Source organism: Natator depressus, chromosome 3, assembly GCF_965152275.1.
Source record: "Natator depressus isolate rNatDep1 chromosome 3, rNatDep2.hap1, whole genome shotgun sequence".
Lineage (NCBI taxonomy): Eukaryota > Metazoa > Chordata > Testudines > Cheloniidae > Natator > Natator depressus.
Genome location: NC_134236.1, coordinates 108,459,574 through 108,472,515, shown reverse-complemented (window position 1 = coordinate 108,472,515; position 12,942 = coordinate 108,459,574). Strand labels below are relative to the sequence as shown.

The 12,942-nt window shown below is 39.3% G+C and overlaps 1 protein-coding gene across 1 annotated transcript in view; it reads right to left on the bottom strand.

Moving 5' to 3' along the window:
* The window catches only part of ADGRG6 (adhesion G protein-coupled receptor G6), a 144,234-nt gene extending 135,765 nt beyond the window's left edge, over positions 1 to 8,469 (bottom strand). The window contains exon 1 of the mRNA XM_074948531.1: positions 8,370 to 8,469. Within this exon, the coding sequence (XP_074804632.1) occupies positions 8,370 to 8,469 (100 nt within the window). The remainder of the gene's footprint in view (positions 1 to 8,369) is intronic.
* Positions 8,470 to 12,942: the final 4,473 nt, after the last annotated feature.

Genomic DNA, 12,942 nt, shown 5'->3' with positions numbered 1-12,942 from the left:
AATACCCTGACCTGGCTCCCAGTTTGTGTATATCCAGACCCCTCACTGATTTCTATTCAACTTATGGGGAAGCGAAGACCTTCCGGGCACCCTCTCTTCTCTAACCTTTCCCTTGAAAAAAAAAACAAACAAACAAAGAGGGAAATCATGTCTCAGCAATCTACTAGAATTCTTTGAGGGGGTCAACAAGCATGTGGACAAGGGAGATCCAGTGGATACAGTCTACTTAGATTTTCAGAAAGCCTTTGACAAGGCTCACCAAAGGCTCTTACGCAAAGTAAACTGCCATGGGATAAGAGGGAAGGTCCTCTCATGGATTGGTAATTGGTTGAAAGATAGGAAACAAAAGGTAGGTATAAATGGTCAGTTTTCAGAATGATGAGAGGTAAATAGTGGTGTCCTCCAGAGGTCTGTTCTGGGACCAGTCCTATTCAACATATTCATAAATGATCTGGAAAAAGGGGTAAACAGTGAGGTGGCAAAATCTGAAGATGATACAAAATTACTAAAGATAGTTAAAACTTCGAGGACAGGAAAGTGATCAGGAACAGTCAGCATAGATTCACCAAGGGCAAGTCATGCCTGACTAACCTAATTGCCTTCTGTGATGAGATGACTGGCTCTGTGGATGAGGGGAAAGCAGTGGACATGTTGTTCCTGGACTTTAGCAAAGCTTTTGTTATGGTCTCCCACAGTATTCTTGCCAGCAATTTAAAGAAGTATGGCCTGGATGAATGGACTATAAGGTGGATAGAAAGCTGGCTAGTCCATTGGGCTCAACGGGTAGTGATCAATGGCTCCATGTCTAGTTGGCAGCCGGTATCAAGCGGAGTGCCCCAAGGCTCGGTCCTAGGGCCAGTTTTGTTCAATACCTTCATTAATGATCTGGAGGATGGCGTGGATTGCACCCTCAGCAAGTTTGCAGATGACACTAAACTGGGAGGAGTGGTAAATACACTGGAGGGTAGGGATAGGATACAGAGGGACCTAGACAAATTAGAGGATTGGGCCAAAAGAAATCTGATGACATTTAACAAGGACAAGTGCAGAGTCTTGCACTTAGGATGGAAGAATCCCATGCACTGCTACAGAATAGGGACCAAGTGGCTAGGCAGCATTCTGCAGAAAAGGACCAAAGGGTTACAGTGGATGGGAAGCTTGATATGAGTCAACAGTGTGCCCTTGTTGCCAAGAAGGCTACCAGCATTTGGGGCTGTATAAGTAGGAGCATTGCCAGCAGATAGAGGGAAGTGATCATTCCTCTCTATTCAGCACTGGTGAGGCCTCATCTGGAGTACTGTGTCCAGTTTTGGACCCCACGCTACAAGAAGGATGTGGAAAAATTGGAAAGAGTCCAGTGGAGAGCAACAAAAATTATTAGGGGGCTGGAGCACATGATTTATGAGGAGAGGCTGAGGGAACTGGGATTATTTAGTCTGCAAAAGAGAAGAATGAGCGGGGATTTGATAGCTGATTGAGGTCTATAAAATCATGACTGATATAGAGAAAGTAGATAAGGAACTGTTGTTTACTACTTCTCATAACACAAGAACTAGGGGTCACCAAATGAAATTAATAGGCAGCAGGTTCAGACAAATAAAAGGAAGTATTTCTTCACACAATGCACAGTCAACCTGTGGAACTCCTTGCCAGAGGATGTTGTGAAGGCCAAGACCATAACAGGGTTCAAAAAAGAACTAGATAAATTCATGGAGGACAGGTCCATCAATGGCTATTAGCCAGGATGGGCAGGAATAGTGTCACTAGCCTCTGTTTGCCAGAAGCTGGGAATGAGTGACAGTGGATGGATCACTTGATGATTACCTGTTCTGTTCATTCCCTCTGGGGCACCTGGCACTGGCCACTGTTGAAAGACAGGATACTGGGCTAGATGGACCCTTGGTCTGATGCAGTACGGCCATTCTTATGTTCAAATAATAAATATTTTTAAATAGCCATTGGAAAGAGGAACATGGTTCCCTACAGTCCAATGAACACCACTACCTGTGACACCACATGACACACAGTTATTCTCCCTACATCTTGTTCTATGGACCTCACTGAAAACCCACTGTAGTCAACTGAAAGTCTGAGGTCAATGGAAGCCAACTGAAAGACTGAAGTCAGTGAAAAGATGGCTACTGACATTAAAGGGCTTCAGATCAGCCCCTACCACAGGTTGGGTGATATCAGCTGCAACACAGTGGTTCCATAATAGCACTAGTAGGGGATATAGTATGGAACTACTGTAGCTATAGTTTCTTTCTATGTATGTTTATTTTAAAAATATCTTTTTCACGTCCTGCATAACATTAAAATGATTAAGCTGTAGTTAAGGTTGTAAATTTATAGCATTTACATAAAGGGATAAAAATTCTTAAGAAAATGTTGCAAGTCCCTCAAAAGGCACAAACATTAGAAAAACTGGAAATTCAATGAAGAGCTTATACTTAAATTAATTAGAAAGCAAATATGCAGTTATAAACATACAGTTAAGGTCACCTAAACAACCTTGGTTCTGCTCCTGTGTTACAATCCAGAGAGCTACCAAAATCAGGAAAATCCTATCCTAAACACCAGACATCTTCCTATGCATCCACAACTACAACAACTGAGAAGTGATCTAACTGAACTCTTGTTGAAACGTTAATTATATATTTCCGAGGCAATTAACCCCCAATGTTTTTACTTCACTATATCAAACTACTTCTGCCTTATTTTAGATGATATGAGATTACTGTAAAAAGACAGACTTTTATATCTCTTCACTAAAAATGTCCTTATTTAAGCCAACCATTCAGTACAATTTCCCAAATGCATGTAGGGTTTCTAAGGCACAGAACATTGTCATACTGTCAAATATAATGTATCTGGATCTCCCAATTTCCTAAACACTGAACCAAAAATTCAGGTTGATTTTATGTCAATGTTCAGGGGATTAACTTACATATTGTACAAATACAAAGCCAGGGAATCCAGAGTCCCCCAGCTACATAAATGGGATGGATTTAAGACATCCTTATTAAAAACTCTATTATCATCATCACCACAACAACCAGCTCTTTCATAGTGTTTTTCATCAGTAGATCTCAAAGCACTTTATAAGGGAGCTAATGATCATTAGTCTCATTTTTACAGATGTGGAAAGTAAGGCACAGAGTGGGGATGTGACTTCCCCACAGCCACCCCACAGCAATCTAGTGGCAGAGCCAGGAATAGAAACCAGGTCTTCTGTGCCCTATCTACCAGGCCACACTCCTCATAACATTGCTCTCCTATATACAAGATGCAACAGGTGCATAGGGTAGAACAGAACAGAGTTCAGGATATTGGGGATGATATTCCATGTGCATTTCTACACTTTAAAAGAAGTGGAAAGTGCACTTCCTTAACTTTGAATTAGGTGTTTTTTGTTTTGGTTTGTTTTTTATACTGATTTTTAAGAGCACTGTATGGTAACCAATGGTCCAGTTACCCAAATTACAGGAGAAATGTTGACCTATTTGTATATCTCAAACTGGCTGACTTACACTGGGAAAAGATACACTATTTCTCACCCTGTTGGTAAATACAGATCCTCAGTGGGTGTAAATTGCCATAGCTCCATTAAAAGTCAATGATCTATGACAATTTACAGCAGCTGAGGATTTGTCCCATGATCTTCCAGGACCTGATCCAAAGCACATTGTATATCAAGATTGCAAGTTTTTTCAAAAGACATGCTTTAATTCAAACAGGAATTAATTCAGGAAAGTCCAACTTGATACCAGCCAGGTCTGTATTCTTGGGGAACTAGGGCGCAATATCCAGCCTTTCTGACTCATGAAAGACACCCCCCACCAGTCTCTTCTCTAATCGGTTTTGATTCAAGCAAAGACTTGCAGAGAGCATGGAGGGCATTGGAAGACACACCTAGACCTTCCTGACAAGGGTGACAAGATTAAGACATCTCCATTAGCATACAGAATGGAGAACTGAAGCAACTCCCCTAGCCTCATCTGCATGAAAGATGGGACAGGGAGACATCTCAATTAGCATACAGAATGGAGAACAGAGAACTGCACTGAACGCTGGGAACAGAAAAGCAGGGAAGCACTGCATCATGGGGGATCTCTGCTCCAGATGTTAATGAACCTATGCTTGCACACACCCAGCTCAGCAGTTATCAGATCAATTCTAGTAACGAATCCTTGATTGATATCCAAAATACTGAAGCAGCCTAGTTGCATTGTGAGCTCCCTGGAAGAAAACACCACCCATAGCCAAGAGTGATCAGCTCCGATTGTCTAGCCCAAAGAAAACCCTTAAGTCATCAGTTTACCCATAAACAAATCTAGTGTTCTCCCTTGAACCATTGTTGTTTCTCTACAAAACCCCCTACCTATGCCCAAGTAATTCATGGACCCAAACTCTGTCTCAGTTTCACTGGGACTCCATCTCCTGACTGATCGTGCTAGGGGCTCTGCCTGCCTCCAGCACCCAGGACCCTGAGCTACCACCATCACCTGGGAACCCCAACCAGTTCAAGCCTCATGGAGTGGACAAGATCCCTCTCTCTCTTTCTTTCTGTTTTCTTTTCTACCTCAAGTATTAACCTTTAATAATGTAACTGTTATGTTGGTTTAGGCTCTCCTTGTGTAGTTATCACTATTATTCAATAAATAACTTTTATAGTTGAGCTGGTTGCATCTCTCTCTCTCTCTCTGAACTTTACTCTTTTGTGTTTTTAGCTTCCCCATTTACTCTGCAGCAACGCTTCTTTTACCTAAGCTAAAGATCCCTGTAGTGCCCAAAATACTTTGGGGTTTGCTCATCAAGTGAGTTACTACCAGTACAATTGTGACGTGAAAGTGGGGATAGGGATGTGCTAAACCTGTGGCATAATAAGGTTGCAGCTTGAAAGTGCTGCTTGACCCAGCCCACTGAGTCCAGGAATATATAAGGGTGACAGCTTGAAAGTGTTGATTGATCCGGTCTGCTCAGATTTGCTCTGTTAGTGTGTGCATGTGTGTGTGTCCGTGTTCATCTGGTTCTAGGGCTGGAGGAATCCAGCCCCGGGGAACCTAGGTCCTGCAGAATAGTTCCATTGGGAGGGGACTTGCAGAAGGAAGGAGTAGAGGTCCATATGAACACACAAGTGACATAAGCAGTACATTAACAGAATTACAGAACTCCCCTCCCCCCAGAAGAGTAACCCTAATAAATAAGCATCCCCCAAAGTAATGGGCAAATCTGTTAACACATAGCCTATGTTAGACTGAAGGTCAGACTAGATGATCAGAGGTCCCTTCTGGCCTTAAAATCTATGAATCTTCGGGAGTGTTTCCACTGACTTCAATGTGCTTTTGAGCAGGTCTATATTAGGGTAATTCACTGAGCTATTGCACTTGTCTTTCAGTATGTTTGCATTTAACTAGCCAATTCAGAAAAAAGGAGCTGTTCACCTTAAATAGCTGCTGACACATCACAGAAAACTCTGAACAAACATTCTATTTAGAAACAATTCTGCTACTATTATAGGTTTTCTGCTGTGTTTATTCCTCCCTTGAGTTTTCTTTCTGAAAACAAGCCTGATTCTGCATCCTTATGCAAGCAAAGCTCTCACTGTAAAATTATTACTTTTGAATTTGTGCCCCGACAAAGGCATGACTGACTTTTTTTGCCTTGACTACCAGCCCTATAGTTAATCCATGAGAAAGGCATCTGATTATCATCATCCTTCCACATATCTAACCTCCGCTAGTCATAGTGCAAAAAATCAATAGCTTTGGAGGTTACAGATCACTAGTGAAGCTGGCTGAATGTGAGATTTTATGGCATTTATTCTATTGCATTAACTTCAGTAACATTTAAGCTAACATTAACATTCTGGATACCATGTGTGTCCAAAGCCAAACTGACATACATCTTTAGTAAAAAGAAAAAACATGGCAAAGAATCTGTAATGCATTAAAAGGGCTGCTGTCATCTGCTTAGTACACCTCAAATAGCAAACTTCTATTAAAAAATACAAAGATATGGGGGGAAGGTTAGTATATTGCAGCTCTAGCTTATGGCCTAACAAAGAAGAAACACACCTGTGAGTTGCAAGGACAGCATTAAAAATGAAAACCCAAGGGTCTGAAGACAAGTCCACTGAAATGACATCACACGAAATGTAAATGTCTCATTTTCATTTTAATAGAGTGTCAACAACAAATTTTGCTTGTGACCTGCTTCATTGCTGAACTGCAAACATATCTGTCTATTGAAATTGTTTATTCCTGGCTATCCTATCTAAAGTGTCTGATGATCTGATGTTCCATTAATTGAAAAGTAATGTACAATAGAAAACTCCTGCCTACACACATTCACGTTCGAATAGCAATAAAGGGGTTAACACATAAAACACAGGTTTTCTTTTTAGCCAAAAGACAGGAGAAACAAAACAAAACAAAACAGAAACATAAAAATTGTCAAGTATCAGATCAGTGGATTTCAAAACAAAATACCAGATTAACAAGTATGCAGTTTTCAGAGTAGCAGCCGTGTTAGTCTGTATTCGCAAAAAGAAAAGGAGTACTTGTGGCACCTTAGAGGCTAACCAATTTATTTCAGCATGTTGCAGTGTTGTTGTAGCTGTGTTGGTCCCAGGATATGAGAGAGACAAGGTGAGTGAGGTAATATCTTTTATTGTACCAATTTCTGATGGTGACCTGAAGAAGAGCTCTGTGTAAGCTCGAAAGCTTGTCTCTCTCACCAACAGAAGTTAGTCCCATAAACAATATTATCTCATCCACCTTGTCTCTCTGATTATCAAATGCATTTTGGCTTCTTTGTACCACTCCACTGGCATTAAGCAACCTTAAAGTTGGTGTAGCCAGCTGCTGGCACATATGCCCCTGTAATGAGGGATCCTGCAATGGTACAGAGCCGTTGTAGTGGCTCTGAACCCTCCCAGTGACCAGCTCAGGGAGACTGTCTGAGGCATCCTTGTGCCCCAGCATTCCACAACTGCCAGACACAGGGCCCACTAAACAGCTGATGGAAAATTAGAGCCGTCCCCCAGCTGGTTTATTTTACACTAAGGACCAGACTGGCAGCTGGGAGCTCAAGATCAACGGGATTCACATAGGACCTTTGCACACCCCAGTTGTGCTAAGCACTAATCAGCTACAGCAGACAGTCTGGCCCCAAATGTAGACTTCTGTCTATAATATTTTATCTAGGTTTAAAAAGTACATCACTTAAACTAAAAGAAAAGGAGTACTAGTGGCACCTTAGAGACTGCCACTAGTACTCCTTTTCTTTTTGCGAATACAGACTAACACGGCTGCTACTCTGAAACCTATCACTTAAACTGTTGTGCAATTGAAACTATGAATGTGCAGCTTGGACAGTTTAACAAATACATAACCTCTGATGAAATTTCAAAGTTCTTTACTTCTTTGTTTTTAAAAAGAACAGAACATCTCTATATATTCCACCCTGTTTTTCAGATTTAGTATGGTCTTTCCAATGGGAAGTTAGTAACTGGAAAATTTCCCATTTGATATGGAATTAGCATGCCACAATCTGCTCTAAGGTTTTCTTATGCTCAAGAACTGTCCAGTAAACTGCAGAGATTTTTCCAACAAAGCAGCTGAAACTCCTAAAATACTTTCTGCATTCATTGTCAGGAAAAGGCATTTGGTAAATCAAATCTCTAGGTTTTCAGTTTACGGACAATAATTTCAAAATATTACAAAATTCTGCATTCATCAGTTTATACAGGCTGACAAAGACTGAGTTTTTAATTAAATGTCCTGTCCAGTATATGATTGTTCTATAGATTTTTTTAAGCAATTTTTATATCATATCATTTATATATTTTATATCATTCAAATTGCATGTGCACAAATTATTTTAAAATTAATCATCATCATCTTTCATTTACAGTTTTTAAGATCAATTTATTTTTGATGTTGAAGAGTCACTACATTAGACACACACATGCCCACCCCCAAATTTGGAAAAATATTTAAGTATCACACCTTATTCTTACAATAGAGGAAGCAGAAATGAATGAGAAAATCAGGAGAGATGCAAGAACTTACTAAGAAAAATCAGAAGAAAGGGTCAAGCAAATAAAGTCAAGTTGCACAATTAGCTGAAAAAAAAAAAGAAATGGCAGGGATGGATGAGTGAAATAGTATTTCAAAAACAGAAAAACTGAACCTTGGCAATAGCATAAAACATAAATCAAACTATCAAATTACAACGTAATCAAAATATTAAAATGTGAAAGTAATGGAAATACATAATACAGCCATACATAAGGATAGCTCTTATTCACCAAAACTGGGCCCATGATCTTTTTATTGGAAAGAGATGATAGTTTTCTCACTTACCCAAATCCTGCACACATATCACGTAGATAGTAAATAAATACAGAAAGTGCGGCAGCTTCCGTTTCCAGTGATAGTACCACATATCACTCACAGGTGACATCCTATGAAGCAAGAAAACAACAGCTTAGGAAACCTTTAAACAAGCCAAAACTTGATTTTTTCAGTAATAATTAAGATATTGCTATTATTACACCAGCAGCTGAAAAATATAGAGTTCCTTAGAATCCTGCTTTAAAAGAGTGTTGTCTCTGGTCTTTATATGGAGGGTAAAAGACAAGGTGTTCATATCTCTGATAACAGACAGGCAAGCCAAAAGATGGACTGTGGTTGGGTCTGTGGGCCATGCATGGTGGGTGCGTGGTTGTTTATGACAGTTTGTAGCCCATATTCAAAACATGTAGGGTGGATGATGTAAGAGGGATATGGTCTATATGTTGAGACTGGGCAGGAGTATGGGTGGAGTTAAGGTTCTTTTTGGAATTTGCAACTCACTGACATGTATTATAGACAATATGAAGAGTGCATTTGAATATTTACCGTTCTTCCCATAACTGTTCTTTCCGACACTTTTCAGTCTTAAGGTTTTTATAGCTGTAACATTCTTTGGTTTACATATTGTACAGTAAATAGGAACCTTAACTTAAAAGGTAGTATTTTCTGTCTGTCAGTGTCCAGAGGCCCAATCCTACTCTCACTAAAATAAATTAGACTCTTGATATTTAATACAATAAATACAAAAATAGTTTGGCCAATTCTATTTACATTCCTTTGCTTTTAAAGCATATATGACAATTTTTAGGCCAAATCAAAATGGTCCTAGTTAAAATTATGGTATGTGGAAGCTGGACAAGCAAGAAATAAGGCTTATAATGGAACTTAGTCCCAACCTTTACTATGGAGATATAATCATGGATCCAAAATTAATTGTAACCTATTATATTGCTTTCTCTTTTTATGCAACAACTCAGCAACAAGCAACAGCAAAGAAGTGAAACACAGCTCACATATTATATTGACCAACCCTATTCCCATCCTATTTTGAACTGACAGCCTATAATTAGCCTTTTTCCAGTAAGAAATTATTCATTTATATTATATTGAGGGGACAGGGGGATGGAGGGAATCGGATGGACTGGCAAGAACACTGAACTAACAGTAATGAAAAAACGTCACACACAAATGTCTGTCAGGATAGTGAAATATTAAATAAATTGACCCAAAAGACATTTTGGATGAACTTTAATGCCATTTGTCAGGCTGTGAATGTGAGGGAGGTGAATGAGAGGAAAAAATACAGGCAGTTAAACATATCATAAAAACCTGACTTTTTTAAACATATAGAACTCTTTTTTCTTTCCCCACTCCACATTTATTGCTTTAAAACTGATAGTGAAAGCTGGGGGTAAATTTAAAATCTTGTCCACTAATGGCTCTTCTAGCTTTTGAAAGAAAAAAAATTAAACACCAACAAGCCTAGATGAGTAAGTATCCTAAAATAATCGACTGTAATGAAACAACCAGTGTTGCAAGTTTAAAAGTAATAGTTCTTCAAATCAGTCCTCTGAATCATATGCTACAGACCTAGGTAAACAACATTTCATGAGATTAACTGCTGTGAATGGATTGTAGGAAAACCTAACTGGTGTTCTCTAATATAAGTATCTGACTACAAAAAGGTCCAATTCTTTATTGAAAGTTTTGTTAAATTATTAACTTGAAGCTGATTTATTTTCTGAGATATGGTAAAATTAAACTTTAAAAGTTTTAAAGACAAGCACAGAACATTCAGGGCTCTGAAATACAAGAATCTCTTTGATGAAGCCAGACACAGCAGAATAAGCAGATTACTACACAATAGAAATATTGTCCTCCAACTCAGTGGTCCATAAATTCTTGTTAGCATCTCAGACAACAGAATGCCAAGACTTTGGGAGCTGTACAGTATGCAAAAAATAAGTTTCATACACATACAGATACCCTAAATATTCCCCTAGAAAGTTATTGTTGATGAGAAGCTATCCTGTTTAGACAGCAAAATAAATCATATATACAGGGATGCAATTAAAACCTCAACATTTGCCAGTTGGGTGGTGACTGTAAAAGGATATCCTCTCTTTCAAATACAGGAAGATACTGCTGTTTCTACAAGAATTTACCAATTTCATGAGGACCACCTGAACATTCCAAAAAAGGGTTGGAGGTCTGAAATCTGGCAAGCCTTTTGGGGATTGGACTATAGCTTTTAAAGCATTTTCATTCAATCCTGAAGCACATTGGAAAGAATACTGGGATAATCTAATGTCTCAAACTCCTCATTGCGGAACCGCACAAAAAAACTTTCTGGCTTAAACCTACACTGGAAAGAATGGCCCACACTGAGCCATTTTAGAACACTGCATGGCAGATGCTGTCATCTCTTGCACCTTTGGAAGATGAGCGACAACTCACAATGTATCTGTGGACACCAGTCACAAACTATGGACCACACTGTAAATCAGTGCCTGCTTTGATTGTTTACTGGTGGCATCTCAGACTTACATCAAGTGGCTCACTTACACAATGGCTCACAAATTTGGACTTCCTCTCTTGCCATACAAAAGCAGCAGCAACAGCACTGCAGATTAAGTACAAAAGAAACTGCTGTCTGAGATCATTTCAGAATAGCCTGGTAATTGGAGAAGTAGAAAGTGAAAGTGAATAACGGAATTAAAGGCAAATATTAACATTAAGCACTAAATATTTATAAAGAGCATTAAAAATTAAAAAGTTCTGTAAAAGTGCTAAATATGCTAAAATACTAACATGTCAATTTAATGCAAATAATATATATTTATTAATAATAATTCTGTTGATTATTAATGGTTATTAAAATCTAAAACTTGAACCTAAATAGCAAATGAATAATTCAACAAGCAAATTAGTGAATAATTAGTGAAAAATAGTATCTTGCAGTTTGGAGACATCTTAGAGAGCGAGAAGGGCTGCATTTTCCTCCTTAACATTCATAACTAGGGCCCTACCAAATTCACATCCATTTTGGTCAATTTCATGGTCATAGGATATTTTAAATCGTAAATTTCATTATTTCAGATATTTAAATCTGAAATTTCAGTGTTGTAATTCTGGGGGCCTGACCCAAAAAGGAGTGTGTGTGTGGGGGGGGGAGGGGTGTCATAAGGTTATTGTAGGCAGGGGTTGTGGTACTGCTACACTTATTTCTGCACTGCTGCTGGCGGTGGCACTGCCATCAGAGCTAGGTGGCCGAGCAGCAGCTGCTAGCCAGGAGCCCAGCTCTGAAGGCAGAGCTGCCGCCAGCAGCAGTGCAGAAGTAAGGATGGCACTATTGCTGCTGGTGGCGAGCTGCCTTCAGAGCTGGGCATCCTGCTCTCTGTCCAGCCCAGCTCTGAAGGCAGCACAGAAGTAAGGGTGGCAATACTGCAACCCCCCTAAAATAACCTTGTGATTTCCCTGCAACTCCATTTTGGATCAGGACCCCCAATTTGAGAAATGCTGGTCTCCCCCATGAAATCTGCATAGTATTGTGTAAAAGCACACAAAAAACCAGATTTATGGGGGGAGACCAGATTTCACAGTCCATGATGCGTTTTTCATGGCTTTGAATTTGGTAGGACCCTGTTCATAACTAATGAGAGACAAGAATATGAGGATAGTAATGTAATAACCCCCCCCCCCAAGGGATTAAGTAAATACTGTAAACTGTAACAAGAATGACTGTTACAGAGGAGTAAAGCTTCAGATAATTTATGCCTCTAACAACCAGATTCACTGCAATTGTGAACATGGCTCAAAGTGATCTCTCTCTCTCACTCTCTTTAAAATTTAGACAAAATTCAGAACAGTGAGTCCGATTCGGTCTTCACTTAGTTACATGCATGTGACCCCAGAGAAATCCATGCAGCTAAAGCAGAATTTTGCTCAATATACTGTATTTGGCAACTATCTCATTATAGCTGGATGTAATCCCACTATAGTTATCCTTTTATACATGTTTTTAACAACTATCAGTTATCCCTCTGCAGATGTAAATGCTCTGCAGAATATTAAATGCAGTCTACAACGGCTAACAAAAGCATTACCGAATTTTTCAGTGAAAAGACAATTTTAGATACTGCTGTGACATACCCAGTTGAGCACTCCAGCTACCAACTTTATGCAAACCATAGCTACTGTACTCCTATTTCCTATGATGCAGGAGACAATGGGTGTATTCACAATTCATTCTGGAAGAGTAAAAATGTAATGTAATTTATCTAAACCATAAATGGGGTGGTAATTTGACATGGTTCAAGACCAATTTAGTGCTTGTCTTGCTAAGTCTAACTACCAAAAATCCCACATTGTATATACAATATCCAGCTAAAGCAACACCAGCATATTTTTGGAAACACACAACTTTGGAGTAAAATACATACTACTCCTAAATAATCCAATAACCTGTGGTTCATGCACCGATACCTCATCTACAGAACATGCTGGACATATCTGCCTACACCTTGTTCAAAACCTGGGCAGAGTTCTCCAGAGTGGGATGTGAATTCTGCCCTAGGCAGAT